This window comes from Mirounga leonina, unplaced genomic scaffold (assembly GCF_011800145.1).
Source record: "Mirounga leonina isolate KUSES-001 unplaced genomic scaffold, KU_Mleo_1.0 Mir_125, whole genome shotgun sequence".
Classification (NCBI taxonomy): Eukaryota; Metazoa; Chordata; class Mammalia; order Carnivora; family Phocidae; genus Mirounga; species Mirounga leonina.
The window spans coordinates 57,572,255-57,597,804 of record NW_023270305.1 but is presented as its reverse complement, the minus strand read 5'-3'; the positions used below and the strand labels follow the sequence as shown (position 1 = coordinate 57,597,804).

The 25,550-nt window shown below is 38.2% G+C and overlaps 1 protein-coding gene across 6 annotated transcripts; it reads right to left on the bottom strand.

The window, feature by feature from the left end:
* Positions 1 to 13: 13 nt before the first annotated feature.
* Positions 14 to 24,152, bottom strand: MTIF2 (mitochondrial translational initiation factor 2). 6 transcript variants are annotated; one of them, XM_035001534.1, is made up of 14 exons: positions 24,059 to 24,152; positions 21,817 to 22,042; positions 21,324 to 21,435; positions 15,801 to 15,972; positions 15,189 to 15,349; positions 14,127 to 14,189; positions 11,766 to 11,905; positions 9,619 to 9,743; positions 8,019 to 8,223; positions 7,391 to 7,643; positions 6,418 to 6,558; positions 3,304 to 3,468; positions 1,829 to 1,969; positions 14 to 1,208 (listed from the first exon to the last, which is right to left on the bottom strand). In XM_035001534.1, the coding sequence occupies exons 2-14, from the start codon at positions 22,033 to 22,035 to the stop codon at positions 1,036 to 1,038; spliced, it is 2,070 nt and encodes a 689-aa protein (XP_034857425.1). In that variant the 5' UTR covers positions 22,036 to 22,042; positions 24,059 to 24,152; the 3' UTR covers positions 14 to 1,035. The 6 variants fall into 6 exon arrangements, with proteins under 6 accessions (XP_034857425.1, XP_034857427.1, XP_034857428.1 ...); XM_035001533.1 differs by lacking the exon at positions 24,059 to 24,152 and adding an exon at positions 22,781 to 23,637 and having other exon boundaries at positions 16 to 1,208; positions 14,127 to 14,303; XM_035001532.1 differs by having other exon boundaries at positions 17 to 1,208; positions 14,127 to 14,303; positions 24,059 to 24,150.
* Between the last annotated feature and the right edge of the window lie 1,398 nt (positions 24,153 to 25,550).

The window sequence follows — 25,550 nt, the reverse complement described above, 5'->3', positions numbered from 1 at the left end:
TGCATTTTATTCCAGTGACTTAGAGTGGTTTTAAGTATCCAATTGATCACACCATTTTGATAAACTACATATACTTTGGCAGAAAAATTAAGATTGTATTTAATATGAACTATCTAGATATAAGCCAGTTTGTTTCTGTCAGTTTTTTATGTCCACACTATTGAAATTTTGGACCAGATAATTCTTTGTTGTGGGGGCTATCCTTGTGCATCATGGCCTCTACACACCTGATGCCAGTAGCACACCACCCATTCTCACCACTAGGTATATCCAGACTTGCCAAATGATCCCTAGGATGGTGAGGAAGGGGGGACCTGCCCATTGATCTCCACTTAGAGAAACACTGATTCGTATGAATTGGTGTTAACAGTTGGCCTAAACAAAGGCTGTGACCCATTTGTTTCATACATAATAAATGTAAAAGCTAAGCTTTCAGTAATCAATTAAAAAATGTTATCCCGAGTCCCTCGGTGGTTTGGCTGGGGATATATGCTGTCTATAGTACAAGGGAACATTCTTCAATGTTGAGCGTGAAAACTTGGAATTTTAAACACTTTGTTCACTAGTTCTGTCAACATTGAGAAATAGTTTTGAGCAGTATTTGGCACATTTTGCCTGTGAGGTAAATTCAGGGAGGTTTGCTTATCTTGGTGTCACTCAATTAAAACATGCAGTTGAAGTTTACCATGAACTGATTATTACATTCAGTGGCATGCCAATACCCTTTTACCATATTCTTTCCAGGATTTCTACTTGGAGACATGCTTAAATAAGGTTTCCTATTTTTGGAACATTTTTGACAAGTTATCCATGTTAGCGCTTGGAATAACTACTAGGGTATTTTTTGACCAGATGTGGTGAATTCTTACCTTCAATAAAGCAAAACTAGTTGCTCTCTATAATAAAGCAAGACTTTGTTTATAGTTTTTAATTTATTTTTTAAATCTCTGCCCAGCATGCACTTTGAATTCTGAGATCAAGAGTTGCGTGCTCTTATCAGGCACCCAGTTAATTATTTACATTTTTAATACAATTTTAAAATCCTGGATCCCAGGAAGTCTTGGCTGGAACTTCTTTTTCTTCATAACAAACAATTTCATCTCCCACTTTAAATTCTATCTTTTCTTCACTCAAACTGAGACCACAATCCATTCCAGTTTTGATGACTGAAATGTCATCTTTATGGTGTTTCAATGAGGTTAATGAACCTTAAAATACAAAAAAAAAAAGGTACATATATTGAACAAATAAATACTACTAAGTGCTAAATATTCTGGTATTAAAAGGAAGTTATAAATAAACACTGAAATTCTTAAGTTTTACAGTCCTATCATGTTAAATGATAGAACTAAATACTGGGGAAACCAAAGGAAAATGGTTTGCTGTAAACAAGATTTGGCTTATAGCGAAAGATAACTAAATCTCCCATTTCAAAGGTGGACTAACTTTGCAGAGGATTGGCATTATACTTAGGACTTAATGAGATAAATCCAGTAAAAGACTGCAGGCAGAAGGTCAAAAGGAGGTAAGCAAATACAATGCTGTAGAAAAGTACAGAACACAGAGCTAGAAAGGTAGTTTGGGGCCAATTTTTAGAAGCTTAGAAAATTAGATTACTGATTTATTGGGATTACTATAGGTGGTTATTATAGATTATCAGAATTTAGAATTTGTAAGGGAGGGAGCCAATCAATGAGACCAGGTTTGAGTTCCCAAGAAGGAATGGCCTGAACCAAAATATGGGAGTGAAACATTTCAGATAGTTACACAGAATCAGGTTTTGGTGACTGGACTTGAGGTCTATTAGAAACATTGTGATGTTGCTTACCCTTCCAAATAACACCTCCGTTACGGATTAATTTAAATTTTTTTTGTTTTTCTAACTGTCCCTTTTGGACTCTGCAGCCAGCCACAGGAACTTTTTTCTTCCCTTCTGTTACAGAGAAGGTAGCTAGTATAGAAGCCTCACCTTAAGAAAGAAAAGAACATTAAGTGCACAGAGAACAAGATTCTGAGAAATACATAATTTCACATATTCTGCATGGCAAGAATTAAAAGTGTGAGAAAAAAACTCATGCAGAGAAAGAAGTCCAGGTTTTCTTTGAGTCTGCCAACTTTATTTTCCTGACCACTATTAGAAACATAAACATGAGGGGCGCCTGGGTGGCTCAGTTGGTTAAGTGTCTGCCTTTGGCTCAGGTCATGATCCCAGGATCCTGGGATCGAGCCCAGCATCCCCCCACCCCACCCGCAATAATCAGGGAGCCTGCTTCTCTCTCTGCCCCTCCCCCTGCTCCTGCTCTCTCTCTCATGCACGCTCTATCTCAAATAAATAAATAAAAATCTTTAAAAAAAATAAACATGAAATCCCTGGGTTTTCATGGAAAAGAAAATCACAAAAACATTTGCCAAAAGAATGACAAGAGAAAAGTGGAATTCATTTTTTTAGCTAAATAAAATGCACTAGAAGATAATAGTTTACTGTCTGCTCCATAAAAACCTAGTTTTCAGCTGTGCCTCAATATATTTTCTCGAAGAGATCTGTTGTTACCTGACTTATTTTTAATCCCTCCATTGGTAATTTATATCCACTTAAGAGCACTAATTCTGTGACTCAGCTTAATTTTTTTCACTGAAAATTAAATTATAATGACATGCTATCACACACTATAATATACCAATTTACTGAAGTTAGTGTTACTTGTCTCCTAAAAACCCTCATATGACTCAAAAGTTTTCCAAACTGCACTTAGCACAAGAACATACAAATCTCTGTGTGGTCACGTTTAGCAGGTGAGAAAAAATCTAAAATCTCTGGACCATAAGAACAGATAAAATGGTTTAATCAGTCTCAGATAAATTTAGGTTTCCATCTGGCCAAGGGATATGCTAGAAAGAAAATTTTTAAATATGTGATACTTAAATGTAAAGTAAACTTTCTTCTCATGGTGGATTTCCCTGCCAGTTTTCAGGACAAAAATCAATGGCTTCCTCCACAACCCTATATATAATCTTCATCCCCTCCCATCCCAGTCTAATTTGTACTACAATTAGTGGTTGATGTCTAAACTTCAGGGCCTTTGTATCCTCAGGGCAGAAGCACATGTTGCAGACAGCAGATGTTTATAATACATATGAAGTTACACTGAATAGATCTATAGTAATTTTTTTCTAGAACAAAGGCTATATATTGGAACAGTGAAGGTATTTCAACAGTGATTTACATTTTCCCCTAAACTTTGCTTTCAAAGTGTTACTTACAGCACCTAAGATATGAATGTTTAACATTCAGTGAACACTCACCTATTGGGTGCTCTTCCACAGTGCAGGGCAATCTGCTGCTCAATTCCTCCTGCAAATCCTCAATCAGATGGTAAATGATTTTGTGAAGTTTAATTTTTACTCCTTTTTTTGCAGCAGACTTCTGGATAACATTGCCTGCATTCACATTGAAGCCATATATAACACCTGGCAAGCAGAAATACAATCAATAAAGTAGCACAAATGTTGCATTAAACACTTTTCTTTCAAGCAGAAACTCAAATCTAAATTGTTTTATTTCCTTCTATGTAAATTAAAAGCGAGTAGGGGAGATGAGAAATTCTATCATTTTTTCTCATGAAAACTTACTAGTTTTCAAATTAATGAAAGGATTTTTATAAGTTCTATTGTGGCTTGTTTAATTAGGAAAATTTCTTTATGATTTTTATTTATTTATTTTTAAAAGATTTTATTTATTTATTTATCAGAGAGAGAGAGAGCGTGCGTGCACAAACAGGGGAAGGGGCAGGCAGAGCAGGCAGAGGGGGAAGCGGGCTCCCTGCTCAGGGAGCCTGATGCGGGACTCAATCCCAGGACCCTGGGATCATGACCTGAGCCAAAGGCAGACGCTTAACCGACTGAGCCACCCAGGCGTCCCTTTTTATGATTTTTAAATCCATTTAAGAGACAAAAGTGCCCACAGTGTGCAAGGCAGTATGCTAAACAAAACTTTTATTTTTATTTTTTTTAAATTTATTTATTTGACAGAGAGAGACACAGCAAGAGAGGGAACACAAGCAGGGGGAGTGGGAGAGGGAGAAGCAGGCTTCCCACGGAGCAGGGAGCCCGATGTGGGGCTCGATCCCAGGACCCCGGGATCATGACCTGAGCCGAAGGCAGACACTTAATGACTGAGCCACCCAGGCGCCCCAAGACTTTTATTTTTATACTAGAGAAATAAGAAAACAAAAATTGATTAGGGCTAAAATATTATTACATTATTTTAATAACTGTATTACTGAATTATAATCTTATTGTCTACAACTTTTTGTGGTTTACTCGTAAGTATTCAGTTGGCCAAAAGATGCCCAATAATAGTTACTTAATTGGTAAAGTTCAAGAGTTATTTTAGAAATGAAAGAAGTTCCATGGAGCTGACCATTTTACCAAAGAATATGTTTAGGGGCGCCTGGGTGGCTCAGTAGGTTGACTGTCTGACTCTTACTTTTGGCTCTGGTCATTATTTCAGGGTGGTGGGATGGAGCTCCGCTCGCAGCAGGGATTCTGCTTCTCTCCTTCTCCCTCTGCCATTCCCTCTGCTCACATACTCTTTTTTTCTCTCTCAAATAAATAAATCTTTTTTTGTTAAAGATTTTACTTACTTATATTTAATTGACAGAGAGAGACAGCGAGAGGGAACACAAGCAGAGGAAGTGGGAGAGGGAGAAGCAGGCTTCCCCGCTGAGCATGGAGCCTGATGTGGGGCTCGATCCCAGGACCCTAGGATCACGACCTGAGCCGAAGGCAGATGCTTTATGACTGAGCCACCCAGGTGCCCCTAAATAAATAAATCTTTTTTTTTTTTAAGATTTTATTTATTTATTTGAGAGAGAGAGAATGAGAGACAGAGAGCATGAGAGGGAGGAGGGTCAGAGGGAGAAGCAGACTCCCTGCCGAGCAGGGAGCCCGATGCGGGACTCGATCCTGGGACTCCAGGATCATGACCTGAGCCGAAGGCAGTTGCTTAACCAACTGAGCCCCCCAGGCACCCCTAAATAAATAAATCTTAAGAAAAAAAAAGGGGGGGAGAATGTATTTAACTGCAAATACTTTGGAGGGAATAAAAAAGCAAAACACTGTTGGGACTCCTGCGTGGCTCATACAGTTAAGTGCTGCCTTTGGCTCAGGTCATGATCCCAGGGTCCCGGGATCAAGCCCCACATCAGGCTCCTTGTTTGACGGGGAGCCGCCTTTTCCCTCTGCCTGCCACTCCCCGTTTGTACACACTCTCTCTGACACATAAATAAATAAAATCTTTAAAAAAAAAAGCAAAACACTCTTCCTTAAGTGAAAAAAAGAAAAACACAACCACCCTGAAAGTCCTATCATCAAGAATTCATTCAACAGGGGCGCCTGAGTGGCTCAGTCCTTAAGCGTCTGCCTTCGGCTCAGGGCATGATCCCAGGGTCCTGGGATCGAGCCCTACATCGGGCTCCCTGCTCTGCGGGAAGCCTGCTTCTCCCTCTCCCACTGCCTCTGCTTGTGTTCCCTCTTTCACGGTGTCTCTGTCAAATAAATAAATAAAATCTTTAAAAAAAAAAAAAGAATTCATTCAACACACTATCAACATTTCATAGTATAGTGTAGACCAATCAGGGCCTAGAAAATTCTTGGAATTAACCAGCATTACTAAAAATACCTTTTCAGTAGTAGAGGTAACATCTAATTCTAATCAAGTCCAGTCATGAAGTAGCTCCTTCCTAAGTGATTCATTAATCACTCAATAAAATGTTGGTGCTTTGCTAGGTGTTAGATCTAAAGTGACAGTCATGAGTCACCTTTTTGTACTTTTTGTATATCATAAGTTCAACGAATAAACAGCCCCCCTGCCTTCTAGGCATTTAAAGCTAAAAACAGTGCTCGCTTTGGAAGCACACACACTAAAGCTAAAAACAGCTTTTAATCTAAGAGACATATAATTTGTAAAATTACCAATAAACAAAAAATAGGTAGACAAAAGTAAAAGATGAAGTACTGAAGAGGCTGATTACAGTATTAGGAGCATTCAAAAGTCTAAATAAAAGATAACCAACCTTGGATTGGGTGGGGAACTGGGAGGGGGTAGAGGACACTAATCTTAAAAACAAAACAAAACAAAACAAAAACAAGAAACACTACTGGGGCTCAAAAGAGTTCCCCAGGGTTGCAGTATAGGGACAATGAGTGGAGCTATGGCTGCAATACTGCACATCCCATTCAGCTCCATGGCTGGGGCTTGACTACAGCAGGAGGGGGATGGGGCTTGACTACAGCAGGAAGGGGATGCTCATAAGGATAAATGGCAGACTGACTAGCCAACCAACAAAAGACAGAAGCAAATGGTTCACAGTGTGTTCTAGGGAACACAGTTAAACAAATAGGAAAGAGAATCCTTACCACGAAATGTTTCAGCAAGGTTAACATCATTTTCACTGACATCACCCACACCAAAATGTACTAATTCAAGTTTACACTCATGTGAAGCGTCATAGGTATCCATAATGTTCATAATAGCCTCGACGGAACCATCAACATCACCTAAATGCAGAAGTTTAAAATCACCAGTGTTAAGAGGCATTAACAGACACAAAAACAACAAAAATCTATTTAAAGCCATAACAGGAATGCCATTTACCACTAAATCCACTTTTATTTAGGTTTAGCATTATAAATATCTATTTAACTTTAAATAAAGTATAATGAACCAAATGTACATTTACAACAAAATCAGCAAGAAAAATGTTTATTAAAATCTCCCACAGTGAGGGATGGGCAAAAAGGGTGAAGGAGGGCAAGGGTACAAACTTCCAGTTACAAAATAAGTAAGTCATGGGATATAACATACAGTATGGCGACTATATTAATAATACTATATTACATATTGGAAAGTTGCTAAGAGAGTAGATCTTAAAAGTTCTTATCACAAGAAAAAAATTTTTGTAACTATGTATGATGATGGATGTTAGCTAGACGAACTGTGGTGGTCATTTTGCAATATTTACTAATATCAAATCATTATGTTGTACACCTGACACTAACATAATGTTATATGTCAATTATACCTCAATTAAAAAAAAAAAAAATCTCCCCCTGGGGCACCTGGGTGACACAGTTGGTTAAGCATCGGACTCTTCGTTTTGGCTCAGGTCATGGGATCCAGGCATATGTTCGGCTCTGAGCTCAGCGCAGAGCCTGCTTTCTGTTTCTCTCTCAAATAAATAAATAAATCTTAAAAAAAAAAACAAAAAAAACCTCTCCCTAAATGCCAAAATAATTTTAGCTTAAATTTAATGGCCCGAATTAACTGTGAGAATGAAGAAACACATATATTCCAGATATGAGTTGTAAAGTACAATCTTTCCAAAGTCACCTTTAATAATTACAGGAAGTACGTGTGAATCCCTTTCTTCTTTCTCTTTTGACTGTAAGTGTCTTTGTTCTTTTTTTTCTTGGTACTTTAGAAATGATCTCTCCTTCCAGTGCATATTGCCATACTTCTCACGGGCTTTCTGTTGTGCTTCTTGGTGTTCCTTTCGCTTTTCTTCTATTATTTTCAGATCCTCTTTATTTTTCTCCTGTTCTCGCTCATACTTCCTCCAGTCAACAACTGCGCGTGCCCTTGGCTTTACAGGGAAAAAAACAGGCATTATCTAACTAAATAGAAACAAGTAACTTATGGGTTAAAAGCTTTATGTTTTTCCTCAACTTAGCTTAGCTTAACTCATACATGAAACCACTAATTTTATAAATTTCAAGAAACTTATAAAACTTTAATCTGGGGGGCTTTGTGTATAACAGATGATTTAATTTAAAAATATTAGCTCAAATTTTTAAAAATTCTGTAGCCAAATTCTAAAATGGCACTACTGGCCCCCTCACAAGCCCTTGCAATCTGCAATTATTTGTTAACATAAATATACTTATTTGGTATAACATCATAGATTAATATTTAAAATCACTGTATCATATCTAATATATAGGAATTAAATTTGATATACCTCAGATTCTACTTCAAGAATTTCATCTCCTGCAGAAGGGAGGTCTCTCCAGCCTACAATTCCCACTGGCATGCTGGGACAGGCCTCATGGATTGTTTTTCCATTCTCATCAAACATTAAGCGTACTTTTGCCCAACTTTTTCCAGCAACCAGAATTGAGCCTTTCCTCAAAGTTCCTCTTTGAATTATAGCTGTAGTAACAGGACTAAAAGGAAAACAAATGTATATATTCTTAATGCCATAATCAGGATGTAAGAACACTTTCTTAAGTAGAGCAAAGATATCTTTATGAGACTTAACTATATATAATATGAACACACAGGGTTAATCCCACTTCTCAATCAAGTTTTCATACTATAAAAACATTTCTACTTAATTGCCAAAAGATGGAAGCAAACCAAATGTCCATCAACTGAAGAATAAAGAAAATGCAGTATATATATATATATATATATACACACACACACAATGGAAAATTATGCCAGCTTAAAAAGAAGGAAAGCCCTGTCATATGCTCCAACATGAGTGAACTTACCTCAAGGACATTATGCTAAGTGAAATAAGCCAGTCAAAAGGACAAACACTCTATGATTCTACTCATATGAAGTATTTAAAGTAGTCAAAATCAGAGAAACAGAGAATTGAAAGATAGTTCTAAGGGCTGGGGAAGGAAGGAGAGATAAATTAGTGTTTCATGGATATATGATTTCAGTTGTACAGAATTAAAAAGTTCTAGAGATCTGTTGTACAACGATGTGAATATACTTAGTACTACTGAACTATACACTTAAAAATGGTTAAGATGGGGGCACCTGGATGGCTCAGTTGGTTAAGCAACTGCCTTCGGCTCAGGTCATGATCCTGGAGTCCTGGGATCGAGTCCCGCATCGGGCTCCCTGCTCAGCGAGGAGCCTGCTTCTCCCTCTGACCCTCCACCCTCTCATGTACTCTCTCTCATTCTCGCTCTCTCAAATAAATAAATAAATCTTAAAAAAAAAAAAATGGTTAAGATGGTAAATTTAATGTTATGCTTCTTTTATCACAATTTTTTTAATGGAAAACAAAAACCATTTCTATAAGCTTATGGTAGTGGAGGGTGCAGATAGCTGAGTATTCTGACAGAATCCTAATCCTCGTTCTGTAACTAATTTGTTAAGCAGTGAAACTTCTTGCTGATAGGGAGAAAAATTAAAGAAGAGAAGAGCAATCCAAAGACCTTCCCATATATTATATTAATGGGGAAGGACATAAAGAATTTAAGAACCCTAAAATGCAACAATTGCTATTTCATTCCAATTTGTTGGTCCATGAGGCTTTATTTACCAATTCAGTTAAGTCAGTGGGGAAAAAAAAATTCAAACTGAACTACTTACATCATCTAAATGTGACTAGTAGGTATATACAGAGAGTTGCTATGGTCTACTGATAAATGCATTTTTTGTTCTGTGTGCTAGTGCCATAAAATGTTTTCAAAACAAATGCTTTGAAAATACTGTTCATGTCTAACAATAATATACAATAAAAATAATACACTGTTATATAATCAAGTCATAAAAAAATGAAAAAAAATATTAAAAAGCAAGCATTTTAACAGTCCTACCCTCTTCCTTTGTCTGTGAAAGATTCTATTACTGTTCCTTCTACTGGACCAGTGGGGTCTGCTTTCAATTCTAACATTTCTGCCAAAGCAATCGTTGCCTCTGCCAAAGCCATCAGATTATCACCCTTTAACAAAAAAAAGGAGTTAATATACAATAATAAAATATTATCTGTAAATTTATATACCAGGGTCAGAAAGCAAAATAATCCTTTAAAGTTATATTATACTTTTAAGCATTAAAAGCATGAATCATCCAATTAGAAAGGAAACAAGGAAAGGAGGGAGGGAGGGAGGAAAGAACAAAGGAAGGAAAAGCAAGAAGACCTGATCGAGGGACAGATCTTTCAAGGAAGAATGGCTATTTTATTAAAAGGATGGCCACTAGTGGTGCTCCTTAATACCCTTTCATAAACACATTCTTCATTCATTCTCTCTCCTTCATCTGTCTCTACAATTGTGTCTTCTTCCTCTCACTTTCTTTACAATGCTACTCTGCATTTGAAGTTTATCCAACTGAGCAAGCTTTCACATCTATTATTTCATTTGATCAACTTAAGAGTGCTGTAAAATAAATAAATCAAACATTACTTACTCTTATTAAATAAATAAGGAGAAAAAGTATGGACCAGACCCAGGCTTTAAGACATACTCCGTAATCACCAAGCTGTGCAACCTTGAAGAATCACTACTCCCTGGATCTCCTTTCCTCAGTTGTAAAATGAGGAAGCTAGATTAGATGATTTGTTTCATGTTTAATGATCTATGTTTACTATGCTTTCTAGGGCTCCCAGATCACACAGCTGATTAAGTGGTGATGGAACTGGAACTGATGGGCAAGGGATTTTTCCATTCTCTGTGTCAGCGAAGAGATTGCTCAGTTGTCAGAGTATAAGACAACGGGGACAAGTGTAAACAAAATCAATGAAATACCTTGCTCACCTATCCTACTAGTCATTAATTCCAATTTACAAAATGCTGTCCTGAAAAGCAGAGCTGGGGTATTTCTTTGCATGAAGCGTCCTCTATCTCTACTTGGAAAAAAAAGCCTCATCTTACTTCCTGCCACTCCCTCCCATTTCCCTCCACTTCCCAGGAATCGTCTCTGCCATGCCTCCAAGTCTGCCTAAGCAGCTTTACATTTATCTACTCATCTCTGTTACCTGGGCAGAAAAGGTGACCATGTCTTCAAATGTTTTAATCTTGCCATGTGGCTTTCAGAGTGCAATAGCAATTGGGGTATAGTGGAAAGATAACAAAGCAAGGTGGCATTTTATGAGTTTCAGAGAAAAAGAGGCAAGGCTTTACTATTAATGGAGGAATGATTGCTAAGCATCTTAGAGGTAACAAATTTAGGAAAACTAAAGATAAAATGAGACCTAACTAGAGGAAGGTGGCCAAATATAGTACCATCCCTTCAGTGAATGATGAGGAAAAAGAGACGTTTTATATATTATGTATAAACCATGGAATATGGTAGGAATGGACAAAAAAGGAAACTGTTACTTAGCAGCAACCTGTATAAGATAAGAGAATTGGAAAATGCTGTCACAAAGCAGGTACTTAGCTTTCTTGGTGTTTTTCAATCAGAAAATAGTAACTGGTCATTTAAAAGAAAATGGAATTCATCATAAATAACATAAAACTTATAGCAATTCACAGAAACATTGAATCAATCAGTAACAAACTGAACCTAAATGTTTTATCTTTTTATTAGTGAAGTTTTTGTTTAAATCTCCCTTAAATGCCCTAAGACCCATTCTGTATTTTTTCACTATAAAAACAAGTACTTTTTATTACAAACTGGATTTCATTTCTGCTTAAAACAGTCTTTAACAGCTTACTATTACCCCATCCTCACATCGTTTACCATTTGTTCTCATTCTAAGTATCCCATAATAAGAAAAGCATTAGGTCTGGACTTGATCCCCCACTATCCAGCTGTGGAATCCTAGACTGGTGACTAACCTTTCTGAGCCTACTTTCTAATCTGCCAAATCAAGATAATGATACCAGCTTTGCCTAATACTACAGAGGACTTTTAAACAACAACAGAAACGCTATTTGTCAAGATGTTGTTTCTGTGCACTATGTGCGTTAGGGACAGCAGGCCCATCTGAACACATCATCTCTGAGGTGCCTGCATTTACCGTGAGTGCAGAGATGTGCACTGCTTGGACGTCGCCTCCATAATCCTCACAGACCACATCATAAGCTAGCAGTTCTTTTTTCACTTTTTCAGGTTCAGCCTCAGCTTTGTCACATTTGTTTATGGCAAGGATGACAGGAACTGAAAGAGAGTTAAAAAGAGTGCAGATGAGGAAACCTTCAATGCCAGGTATTGAAAGACACCAACCTTTTCTGGCTTTCTCTTTACCCAGTAGATGTACTAAACTAAAAGACAGACCTGAAAAAAACCTGCTTTAGCCACCCTCTACACTGCTTTCTGCACATAAAGAAGGATTCTGGATATGAGATGTCAAAACTATCATTATAAGCAGAGTCTGAATTAAGAATAGATACCTAAGATGATAAAAACCAAACAAACAAAAAACAGCATTGTGGGTAGAGAAAGGCCTACCTTTAAACCTGAATGTAAGATCAGCAACTACACTGAAGATAATCTCCAGAGAGAAAAAAAAATCAAGAGAAGATTCTAATCCAATTCTAAACCACTAGATCATTTGCGTCTTCTTTCCAGGAGCTATTAAGTCATTGTTAAGACCCAACATCTCATCCTGGGGTGAAACTAAGTAGCATTATCGTAAACTTTCTTTTAGGATTTATAGTAACTCTCTACTCATACACACTCAGTTACTGACACATAGTAGATTCTCAATAAATGTTTGCTTAATGAATGAACCAAATAATCTTATAATCTACTTGTCAATATCAAACATACCCTCCCATTAGAGAAATCACATAAAATGCTATGAGATAATTCTCTGGTTGGGTTTCATCAACTTTGCAATTTTCTCAGGTATCAAACAAGAAATTCACAATAGACACAAAAAAGTTATGCAATCTACAACCTACTATTATGAAAAAGTACATTCCATACGGATGAGCTAGAACTTAACAGGGACATGAGAACAGGTATAGAAAGCATGATTAAGAAATTTATCCTATCTCAACTACCTGCTTTGCAATGCAAATCCCTGGCAAATTTATCACTCTCTTCTTTTTGTTATATTCCCTAGAATCATGATGAACATAGCCCATTCCACTAAGGCAGTTTTGAGGAATTAAAAGGAAAAAGATTAACAATGGAAAGAAGACCAGATTCCAAGTGTGGACATGATACAAATTAACTGTAACTGGAGGCAGTTCCTGCCATTCTCTGGTTCTGTTTTCATGTTGTAAGAAAAGAACTGGCCTAGATAGTGATTGTCAACCTTTTTTTTTTCTCTTGCCAACAAACCTAGGGGAATATGATGCACTCTCCATTAGGTACACTTTCTCAAGACAGCAATATTTTCTCAATAGGTGTAAGATCATATCGGAATAAGAATGAATATACAAAGTATGTGTGTGGAAGAAGCAAGGGAGAAGATAGCTAAGTGATTTTCTAAGTTTCAATTTTACACCTTTGACCAAATAAGAACAAAAAAGCATATAAAGGAAAAGTTTCTCTTTATTTTTTTTTTTAAGATTTTATTTATTTGAGAGAGAGAGCAAGCATGAGCAGGGGGAGGAGCAGAGGGAGAGGGAGAAAAAGACTCCCCACTGAGCAGGGAGCCAGACTCAGGGCTTGATCCCGGGACTCAGGATCATGACCTGAGTCAAAGGCAGACACTTAACCAACAGCCACTCAGGTGCCCGGAAAAGTTCCTCTTTAGAGACGAATTCCAGACAATAAATGAACAAGGAATAATAGAATTAGAGTATCAATACTTTGCAACTCCTGATGTATTTAGTTGGTGGATACATGGAAGTTCACTATTCTATTCTTACTTTTATAACTGTTTAAAATTTCCATGATAAAAAGTTTATTTTTTATTCATTTTAAAGATTTTATTTATTTATTTGACAGAGATAGCGAGAGCAGGAACACAAGCAGGGGGAGTGGGAGAGGGAGGGCTTCCTGCCGAGTAGGGAGCACGATACGGTGCTTGATCCCAGGAGCCTGGGATCATGACCCAAGCCGAAGGCAGAAGCTTAGCGACTGAGCCACCCAGGCACCCCTAAAAAGGTTTTTTAAAAAGTCATTGGAAACCATTAAATTCTCACACCATGCCAAATAAGTAAACAGTATTGGAAGGACTATATTTGTGATCCCACATCCCCAGCTGAATCTTACTACACTCTTCTTAGTAGTTTTGTCTGTGGGAAAACAATTCAACTGTCTTTGAGCCTTATCTGTAAATAGGTATAATAATCCTGGGATTGCCAAGAAGATTAAATGAGCTACATGTAAAGGGACCCAGAATAGCGACTTTAAGTAGTAAAACCTTTTTTTTTTTAAAAAAAGCAACTTCTTTCCTGATACACGTAAGTCAGCCACATGGTACCTTGAGCGTCTTTGGCATGCTGAATGGATTCTACAGTTTGTTTCATCACTCCGTCATCTGCAGCTACAACCAATACAACAATGTCAGTGACCTGAGCACCTCTGGCTCTCATTGCTGAGAAAGCAGCATGTCCTGGAGTATCAAGAAAGGTTATCTTTTCCCCAGAAGGCAGAGAGACTGTGGAAACAGAAATCCAAGAACACTAAGGACTCAAATATGTACTTTCTTAATACAAAGGAATATATGTGAAATTATCAAGCAGAATCAACAATTCTTTAAAATGACTTATTCCTTCCATTAATCTTAATCAGGAACAATACAGATCATTTCACACTGAAAAATAACAAAGCAGTGAAACCCTTAGGGTTTTCTTTTCATGTAATAATTTCAAACTAAAACTCTATTTCTAGAATATACTTTTCGTAAATATAGCAAATGGTATCTATTCTGAAGAGAGAACAGACCAACAGTTACATAGGCAGTCTCCCCTTCATTAGCAAACATCAGCTACACAACAAAGGCAATTTAGTATATGGTTAGGAGCTCAGGATTTAAGCCCAAACCCAGCCTTGAGTGTAAATCCTGGCTTTGCCACTTACTAGCTTTGTACTCTGAACAAGTAATTTAATCTACACAAGCCTCAGCTTCCTTATCTGTAAGTAGGAATATTAATACCCACCTCATGATGTTGTTGTGAAGATAAAAAATATAAAGCATATAAATAAGGTGCTCACCACAGTGCTGGGCACATGCTAGGTGCTCATTAAATGGTAGCTGTTATTTAATTATTAGCAACATTATCACAACCTAGCATTGAAGAATTGTAGTTTCATTAAACCAAACTAAGAATGAGCCAGAATAAAAAGGTAATAGAATTTTCTTCTTATAGAATGTACAAAATAAGCTTTGTTAACCACCTGCTCTACATTTCATCAGACCAATGGCTTTAAGCTTTAGGCTTCCCTTTTACTTTGAATTTGTCTATCTCATACTATGACACTTGGTTTAAGAAAATAGTATGTAGGGTTCCCAGGCACATTGTAAGGTAATGTGTGTCCATACCAAGAAAGGCACCAATGTGCTGAGTGATGCCTCCAGCTTCCATTGCTGCCACTTGAGTTTTTCGCAGTTTGTCAAGTAACGTCGTTTTCCCATGATCAACATGGCCCATTATAGTAACAACTGGGGACCTTGGGGTTAATAAAGCTGGATCTGCCTGAGGCCTACAATTAACAGCAAAGGAGTTTCATTTCTTAAATATCTTTATAGCCAGTGAATTGGTTTGCAGTCATCTCTGTGAACTACCATTAACAATAAAACCCAACATTCAGCTTTGATTAGATGTAACTATCTTCCTCTTCCGTAAGTACAATGACCTATGGCAAAATATATAATGACTGCCCACGTACAGTTGGCATCTTCATAACAATAAGCAGACGGAATAAGATTTTTAAATTCAGGATTAATATACACACTCGGCAAACTAAAAAAATAACCCTCAGAGTTCTATATACTGAATATACTTACTGATGTTTTAAACACTTTGAAGAAAAGTTTAATCTACACTCCCATGTCATTTTAACGGCAAAAAAATTTTAAGGTACATTTTTCCACTATAAAGTGTGAATGAAACTATGTGGTTTCCTTCCCCCAACATACATGGTTAAGTTTTACCTTCTTACAGCATCTTTATTTTCTCTGACTTTGTCCTGTTTTAATTTGCTCCATTTTAACTTCATCCCCGCCTTCTTTACCACTTCTTTGATCCAGACTTCATCTAAACATGAGTGTGCTTCTAGTGAATCTATGTCAATAGCAGTGTTCATTAAAGCTTCATATACATAATCTGGGTGGAACAGATAAGACCTTTTAGGATGATGAATTAAATGTTCACAAAAGTAACCGCTATTAATAAATGTCTATATATGAACAGTACACTCAATGAAAAGAATAACTTTATAAGCTGTTTCTCTAATGTTAACAAATCGCAAACAAGCTGAAAAAATAATCTTTAAAATATGATTTACTTATATTAACATTACTTAATTTATAAATATTTGAATATTTATGTACCATAAGAATCATCTGAGCTACCAATAAAACATTACATGTTGTATACATTTATATTGAGCAGTTTACCACAGCCTAGTTCTTTGAAAACTTGTAGTTACATATGTCATGCATATACAAATGTGTACACATAGATAGTCGATTCTCATTATTCTTGGTGGGTATGTTCTATAAACCCACCACAAATACTGAATTAATAATACTAAACCATCACTCTAAGGTGAAATACAAGGTTAGGTTCCTGCAGTTCCTGATCACATCTTCATTAGCCAATCAACATATTATGTGTTTCTGTTTCAAGACATCTTATTTAATATATATTGTCGATTCGGTAACGTTGAACTCACAGCCAAAAGCACTAAACCCAGTACATGAACAAAGTTTATCTAACACATGTATTTTCTCTGTAAAGCACATTACAGCCTTCTTGCAAGTTAGTAACACTAAACATTACTTCATTCAGCATTATGCTTAGGCTAATCAGCAAAATCAACAAAAAGAACAAAAATGTGAAAACATGACACTTAAATGAGCCACAAAATGATGATTGTTTACAGTATAAGAGCTAAAGCAAGAAGGCTAAGTGTTGCCTTGTTGAACCTCAGCTAGGAATGTGTGATTGGACAACTCAAATTTTTCACTGCTCCAGGCATGTCCAGGAATGACTGCAAAAGTATTCTGAATATTGATTTGGGGGCTATAAATACATTTTAGAGAATTCGGCAATACAAAATCCCCAAACAACAAGGATCAATTGGATGTATACACGCACACATACACATACACAGTGTTTCAGAATAAACATACATACATATAATTTATTTATTTATGTACCTATTTAGGGTGTCCAAAAAGTCTTAAAATATAGGAAAAATATTTACTTGGTATTCTTTTTTGCATTTTATTTAAGATACTTTGTTTTCATTTCAGTCATATTTCCCTGTAGATGATAAATGAATGTATCTGTGATGATAATGAAATAAAGTAGATTTATGTTTCTAGACTTTCAATCACCCTTTAAATATGTATTTCAAGAAACAGATGTGAAACAAAGGGATCCTCAAATAAGCAGAACACGGTATGAAAAGAATATCCTATTCACTGGTGTGCAGGTAAATGTTTACTCACAAGACTCTCCAAAAAAAAGAAAAAAATCCCTGATTGTTATAGCATTTCTCAATTTCCATAGTGCAAATATTCCCACCATGCTTGATTACAGCTACCAACATGAAGTCACTGAACACAGAGATGGAAAGAGATGGGCAGTAGTACACCATTATATAGTACTCCCACCATATAGGTACATGGTGTAAATAACCTCAAGAACACAGAAGATAGCAAAACACAGTAAAAATAATTAGGAGTGAGGGGTTTGATGAGTATTTATTACCTTTGTTTATGATTTAATTTTTGTAATGGTTGTGTTTACCAGCTCACATACTTCCTCAGAAGTTAGCAATTGGCCCAAAAGTTGGTGCAAGCCAGGCCCAGACATCACTGATCCTACCCTGTAAAGCCTAAACCCTTTCCTATGTATAGCCCCACCACATCCTTTCCCAAGAAAGCACATTTTAAAAGAATGATACAGTGCAAATTCTCTATATGGATATGCACTCAGAGAACAATAAAACTCTAAACATATAAATTATAATGAGTACAATTCTGTTTCTACTAATGCTAAAATCCCTAATAATCCAGTAACTACAGTTTTCCCTCGTTATCCTAAACTTTTGAAAGTAGCTTATACAGAGAATCTCTTTCCCTCTATATTAAATGCATTTAGTATTAACATATTATTTTATCTTTATCCAAGACTTAAACATTTACAAATAGAAAAGTGCCCAAAGCCAATTCAACCAGAAATATTACATCTTAAGTTATTTTAATTGACCCAGGGGAGGAAAAAAAAATCTACTCACGTTGCTAATATAGTAGTTAAAAATATTTACCATCTTTTTTTTTTTTTTAAAAGATTTTATTTATTTGACAGAGAGAGACACAGTGAGAGAGGGAACACAAGCAGGGGGAGTGGGAGAGGGAGAAGCAGGCCCCCAGGTGAGCAGGGAGCCCGATGTGGGGCTTGATCCCAGGACCCTCGGATCATGACCTGAGCCGAAGGCAGATGCTTAACAACTGAGCCATCCAGGTGCCCCATCTTTTTTTTTTTTTTTTTAAGTAGGCTCCAAGCCCAGCATGGAGTCCAACACAGGGCTTGAATTCACAACCCTGAAATTGAGACCTGAGTTGAGATCAAGGGTCAGATGCATAACCAACTGAGCCACCTAAGTGCTCCAAAATATTCACCATCTTTAATTCGAATAAGAGGCAAATATAATATTAAATAAGCTTTAAATAGATAACTTTTATTTAAATTATATATCAGTTTTGGGGCTAGAGCACCAATCCATAGGATTAAACTTATATTTTATTTTATTTATTTATTTATTTATTTATTTATTTTAAAGATTTTATTTATTTATTTGACAGAGAGAGACACAGCGAGCGAGGGAACACAAGCAGGGGGAGTGGGAGAGGAGAAGCAGGAGAGGGAGAAGCAGGCTTCCCGCAGAGCAGGAAGCCCGATGCGGGGCTCGATCCCAGGACCCTGGGATCATGACCTGGGCCGAAGGCAGACGCTTAACGACTGAGCCACCCAGGCGCCCCCTAAACTTATATTTTATTTTATTTTATTTTATTTTATTTTTTAAAGATTTTATTTATTTATTTGAGAGACAGAGAATGAGAGACAGAGAGCATGAGAGGGAGGAGGGTCAGAGGGAGAAGCAGACTCCCTGCCGAGCAGGGAGCCCGATGCGGGACTCGATCCCGGGACTCCAGGATCATGACCTGAGCCGAAGGCAGTCGCTTAACCAACTGAGCCACCCAGGCGCCCCTAAACTTATATTTTAATTATACTATTTATTTGGCAATACAAAAGAATTATTACAGTTATGGGGGGGAGGCAATGTTTAAAAAAAATCCTCAGGGAGCTTGGGTGGCTCAGTTGGTTGAGCGTCTGCCTTGGGATTTCAGCTCAGGTCATGATCTCATGGGTCCTGGGATAGAGCCGCCTCAGGCTCCCCGCTCAGCAGGGAGTCTGCTTGGGATTCTCTCTTTCCCTCTCCCTCTGCCCCCTCCCCCCGACTTGTGCAGCTCTCTAGCTCTCTCTCTCTCTAAAATAAATAAACATATTAAAAAAAAAGAAAGAATCCTCATTTTTAAGTGATAAATACAGAAATAATTATGGGTTGATAGATTAATAATTGTCACTGCCTTATGCATATATTATTCTTATTATTCCATTCTTTCTGCTTTCATATATGGATGAAAATTGCCCATAATAAAAGTCTTAAAAGTTACATCTATTATCAATATTATTTATAAAATTATATCAGTACACTTTTCTTTGGAAAAATTATCAATGATACAGCCATATGTATTTGTTCTCTTAAGGTTTTTTTAATAAAATGATTACACAATCCACTGCAAAGTTATAAAAATACTAGACTGGGTGAATTTTCTATTCTTTGTAAGGATGTATATGTACAAAGAGTGGTAACACTTTCAGGCAGGACATACATTAAAATTCTAGCTCTGCTGTAATTAAAAAATAACAATTCTTGAAAGATAATTTGGTCTGTGAATAAGGGCATGGCCTCTGTAGCCATACTCCCTGAGTTCTAATCCTCGCTCTACCACATACTGTGGCAATTATTTATCCTCTCCATGCCTCAGTTTCTCAACCTATAAATGGGGGTAATAATTACATCTACCTGTAGTGCATTGTGAGAATTACATGAGTTAATATATATAAAGTACTGGTGCACAGTAACAGCTCAATAATATGAGTTATTTTTTTTTTCCAAGAGTCTGCCTTGTCACTTTATTTTGCTACAATAATAGGCTATTTCTTATTTACTGAATTTTATTTTTTTTTTAAGATTTTATTTATTTATCTGAGAGAGAGAGAGTGCTTGCACAAGCTGGGGGAGAGAGGGTAAAGGCAGAGGGAGCAGCAGACTCCCCGCTGAGCAGGGAGCCTGATGTAGGGCTCGATCCCAGAACCCTGGGATCTTGATCTGAGATGAAGGCAGATGCTTAACTGACTGAGCCACCCAGGCACCCCATTTACTGAATTGTAATGTCAGTTTATAATGGGAACTCAAATTCTGTTCCAATAATCCTAAATTGGTAATAAATACACCAAGAATGCAATGAAGGAATAAAAGAAAAAAAGGGACAATGATGCTATACATTTATAAATAAAAATAGTGGGCACCTGAGTGGCTCAGTTGGTTAAGCGACTGCCTTCAGCTCAGGTCATGATCCCAGAGTCCCGGGATCAAGTCCCACATCAGGCTCCTTGCTTGGTGGGGAGTCTGCTTCTCCCTCTGACCCTACCCCCTCTTGTGCTCTCTCTCTCTCACTCTCTCTCTCTCAAATAAATAAATAAAATCTTTAAAAAAAAATAATAAATAAAAATAGTATTATTAAAAGTTACTACTAAAAATATTTTTCTGCTGGCACTACAGATATTGTTACAAGTGAAAAAGAAAATCAGAAATCACAGACAACAAAGGGAAAGTAAGTTAAGTATAAATACAGTCCTTCAGTCCAAAAACATTCTTTGGACTTACTCTAAAAGCCTACAGAATTTCTGACAAACAGGTGCCTAGGTGGATCAGTCGTTAAGCGTCTGCCTTTGGCTCAGGTCATGATCCCAGGGTCCTGGGATTGAGCCCCGCGTCGGGCTCCCTGCTCGGCGGGAGGCCTACTTCTCCCTCTCCCACTCCCTCTGCTTGTGTTCCCTCTCTTGCTGTGTCTCTGTCAAATAAATAAATAAAATCTTAAAAAAAAAAAAAAAGAATTTCTGAGAAACAAGGGTTAGTGTAGATAAGAAAATATTTTCCACTTTTATTAAAAGCAAAATCTGAAGAGAACTCTATTTGGCAAAGAGATAAGAAACTAATAAGAGTTTGTGACCTAGAGTGAAAAATACTGGAATGATTTAACATCTTTTTAAACCATCAGTCTAATTTTCATCTTTGAACGTCTTGGTCTCATTGCAAATAAAAGTGCCAGGTATTCCATTTCCCATATTTTTCCTCATAAAATTATCTCACCCACCTACGTCTTTTTTCATTGCTCTGGCCAGTTCCTCAATAGTCATTCCAATCCATACCTCCACCTCCTTTTTGGATTTTGTTGAAAATAACTGAGATTTCTGTGATCTTTCTTCCTAGTAAAAATTCAGGACACATACAGAAGGAAAAAAAAAAAACTTTAAGTGACAGTGTAGATTTATTCTGGAATATCTACCACAATAATGGCTCCTATTTCTACCAACACTCCCACAAAGAGCTAAACCTCAGACTAAAATTTACAGTCCTGCACCCCTAATTCACTATTATATACTAATTTCCAAGTAATCAAATTCATCAGCATTACTGAACAACAAACTAGAACTTCCCTTCTTCACAAAGATTTACTGCCTGGAATGCAGCATTAAGGAATAAAGATTCTGGAAATTACAAATACCCAAAATGGATTTCTTCTCATGGCTATAGGCACTTTCACCTCAGACCAAATAATATAGTAACTGATAGAAATCTAAACCTACCTTCTTTGTTACTAGAAGCCTATATTGAGATAAAACCACCCCAATGAGCGGGTCTGTTTGCCAGGGCCGGATGCAGAGCTGAGCTGTCCACACCGGGTAAGCAGATGAAAACACATGATTCCACTGTGCTAACATTCTTCTTTGACGTAGGCTGTGCAGCTGCCTAAAGACAGTGTGAAATCGTAGCAAGTTCTCCAATTTCAGTATCTTCTGGTTCATGTTTCCCCTGGAGAAAGTTTTAAAATAGTATCTTGGTTAATATGAAAATCAAGTTAGCAAATATTAAGTGGATATCTACTCCATGAAAAACACTGCGCTGGAGTTATAAGTAGAGCTAGATTCCTGCCCTGAAAGAACTCACAGGCTAATCAGGGAGATGGAATTCCATACTACTCTCTAGATGTTAACTATCATTATTGTTAATGTTCCTACCACAACAGAACTGAAATACAACTTATACTTATTATACTTATTCCTCTCCCACTCCCCCTGCTTGTGTTTCCTCTCACGCTGTCTCTCTCTCCCTGTCAATTAAATAAATAAATAAAATCTTTAAAAAAAATAAAAATAAAAAATAAAATGCAAATTTGAACTCATCAGCTCTTTGCTAACCACCCTCCAGTGGCTGGCCATTTTCCTGTTTCAAGAAAACATGCTATATAAGGACTCATTATCTGCCCTCTGCTAACCTCTCACTTCATGTCTTACACTCTTATAGTTCCCTCCCTCCTATCTCCAAGCTTTTGTTATTCTGACCCCCTGTAATCTCCAATGGCTTCTCATCTCATTTTTGAACCTTTGCATATGCTATCTCTTCTTGGAATTGTCTTTCAAGCCTCAGTATTTTTCCCTCTTCCCACCTCCCCCTCCCCCCAAAAAGATGCTTTAGAGGGGGAAGAAGGCACCTAATAAACATCTATTGAATGCCTTCTGAATATTATTCTTGGAATGAAAGAACAGCTACCTAAGAGAAAACTGCAACAGAACTCAATGGTGTAGTTCAGAACTCAAGAGTATAGTTATTTTTCTCCTTGAGTCTTCTTTCTGCTCTCAGTACTGCATTTCTACAGCTTTGCTTTTCAGTTTTTAAAGAGCAAATAAATAATGTGAGATGTACATGTTTTCTCCTCAACAAACATTTCCTGAGTACCATCTTCCAGACATTACATTTGAGGACGTTGATTCAAAGTTTAATGAGCTAGAGTCCCTTCCTTCAGAATTTACTGTCTTTAAAGAGCTCCAAAATAAGATTTCCAGGCACATGAAACACCTCAAGAATGGCACATTTTAAAAAAGCTTATTTAGGTACATGTCCCTGGTTTAAGAAGTGAAGGGATTCCTTTAGGAAAAAAATTTTTAATGAGTCTAAAAACCAGACCTGACAAGGGCATATATTAACGGAATGGAAAGAAAAGCACTACATGGAGACTAACCAAAGCACAGATAACTGAGGCAGGAATCAGAAAAACACACTGGGGGCAATAATCCAGCTGTGAAAACTGAAAGGAACCTTACTTGCTACTTTTATTCCAAGCTCCTCATTTCACAGAAAAGGAAAATGAAGAGTCCAGGGACGTCAAAAAGATTTCTCCAATGTCATACCACCAATTAGTGACAGTCAGGCCTAGAAGACAGGCTGTCTGACTCCCAATTCGGTGTTCTTTCGCAGCTAGGATATTCTTATCACGGAATCTGAAAAGAGATGCTGGAAAAACGTGGCTGCGTTGGTGGAAAGGGCTGAATGTAGGAGGTGTCAGCCTTGGAATTTATCCGAAAGGTAAAAAGAAGTCATTGTAGAAAAATGACAGCCCTGGGCGCCTGGGTGGCTCAGGTCATGATCCTGGAGTCCCGGGATCGAGTCCCGCATCGGGCTCCCTGCTCGGCGGGGAGTCTGCTTCTCCCTCTGACCCTCCCCCCTCTCATGCTGTCTCTCATTCTCTCTGTCTCAAATAAATAAATAAAATCTTTAAAAAAAAAAAAAAGAAAAAAATGACAGCCCTGGTGTGGTTTCGCCTCGAACCCGGGCTCCGGCCCGGGGCAGCCGCGGCGCGCTGGGAGCGGGAGTCAGCCCGCCGCTTCGGGGCGAATAACGCTTTCGCTACGCCTGAGGCGGGGTCACGCAGGGATTAAATGCCCCGCGGAAAGACTTCCGGTCGCTCAGTGTTTACAGCCCGTGCCACTGCCACTTCAGGCCAAACAATACACACTCCCCGGGACGACCCGGCAAAGGAACCCAACTCACTTGGCTGCTACATTAGGCCTGGGCGTCCGGATTCTGAATCACCTTGCGGACCCGGGACTACCCTCCGTCAGTCCGGCAGTCCGTCCCCGAAAGGGTCCCCGTCGGACTTCCGGTACCGCCGGAAGCGGTCCTTCCCGGAATTCGGAAGCCCGAATCTGAAATAGCTGCGGCGGCCAGGGGTAGGGTTGTCGGAGGTGCCCCAGTGGGCCCCCAGAGGATAGGCGGGGATAGACGCTCCTTCAGCCTGTGGCCGCCTCCCGGGGTCAGCCGCGCGTCGGCAGTCGCTTCTGCAAGTCCCTTCACTTTTCTGGGAAATTCCTTACTGCTACCCTGGGGCTTGAGCGGCCTTGGTGCTGAAATGCTGAAATGTGGGAGAAATGACCCGTACCTAAGAAGGAGGGGAAAATGCAAGGGAACGTGGTGACAGAACCAGCTAGTACTCGGCGAGAGGCGCCTTCCCTTTCAAAAGTCGCCTCATTCATGGGTAGCCAGCGTTCCAGCCTCAGTTCATTCCCCGTTGTGTAGGCTTGGGCACGTTATGTAAACTCTGTGCCTCGGTTCTGCACGATGGTAATGATAGCAGCCGCTTCGTAGAAGAGCAGTAAGGTTTATAAGAACATCTGGTTCATAATAAGGGTTTGCTGTTGCGACTATTACAGCCTCTCCCAGAGCACTCCCACAACTTGATCGGACATGATGTCTTTTGGCCTGTCCCTTTGACCACAACCTGCACCAGTTCTCGAGAGTGTAAGTATTGTTTTAACTCTGTCCTTCAGGTCTAACACTACCCTCGGCTAATGATACAGTACAGAAGAGTTTCTTACTCAAAAGCATACTTACCCTTACCTCCCTCCCTTAATCTGGCCTCCTAATTCATGCCTCCTCCCCTTGATTTTTTATTATTATTATTATTTTAGGATTTTATTTATTTATCAGAGAGAGAGAGAGCACAAGCAGGGGGAGCCGCAGGCAGAGGGAGAAGCAGGCTCTCTGCTGAGCAAGGAGCTTGATGCTGGACTCCATCCCAGGACCCTGGGATCATAACCTGAGCTGAAGGCAGACACTTAGCCGACTGAGCCACCCAGGCGTCCCTCCTCCCGCTTGATTTTTGTCTTCCCACTGCCTGCCACAGGTATGCAATTGGCGTTGGATTAATGGAAACCTCTGTCTTGGAAGTTTTTTTTTTTAACAAACCTAACACCCAAACAGTTGAAAACTATTAAAGTTCATTACATTTGCTATCATTTTACTTACCATTTACAAACACCCACTGAAGTACAATTTCTGCAAGAAATTGTTCTTTGCTTTCTTATTTGCTTTACCAAGCCCTTGAGAAACAAGCAGGAATTGGTTGGTAGAATATCAAAGTAGTGGTCATATCTCCCCCACCCCCGAATTTTAAGTGAAAATAACTGATACTTTTCTAATCATGAAGATAATACTAGTAGAAAATTCAAGTAATACTTCCCCTCCTCCAAATATATAAAGAAAG

Bases quoted from the DNA above. Each gene is read 5' to 3' on its own strand.
- MTIF2 (XM_035001532.1), bottom strand. From the start codon at position 22,035: ATGAACCAGAAGATACTGAAATTGGAGAACTTGCTACGATTTCACACT. The intron at 15,973-21,323 runs GTGGGTGAGATA...TGTTCCACCCAG, and splicing joins AGCAATGAAAAAAGACGTAG to ATTATGTATATGAAGCTTTA. The intron at 3,469-6,417 runs GTAAGGATTCTC...TCTGCTTGCCAG, and splicing joins CCTTGCTGAAACATTTCGTG to GTGTTATATATGGCTTCAAT.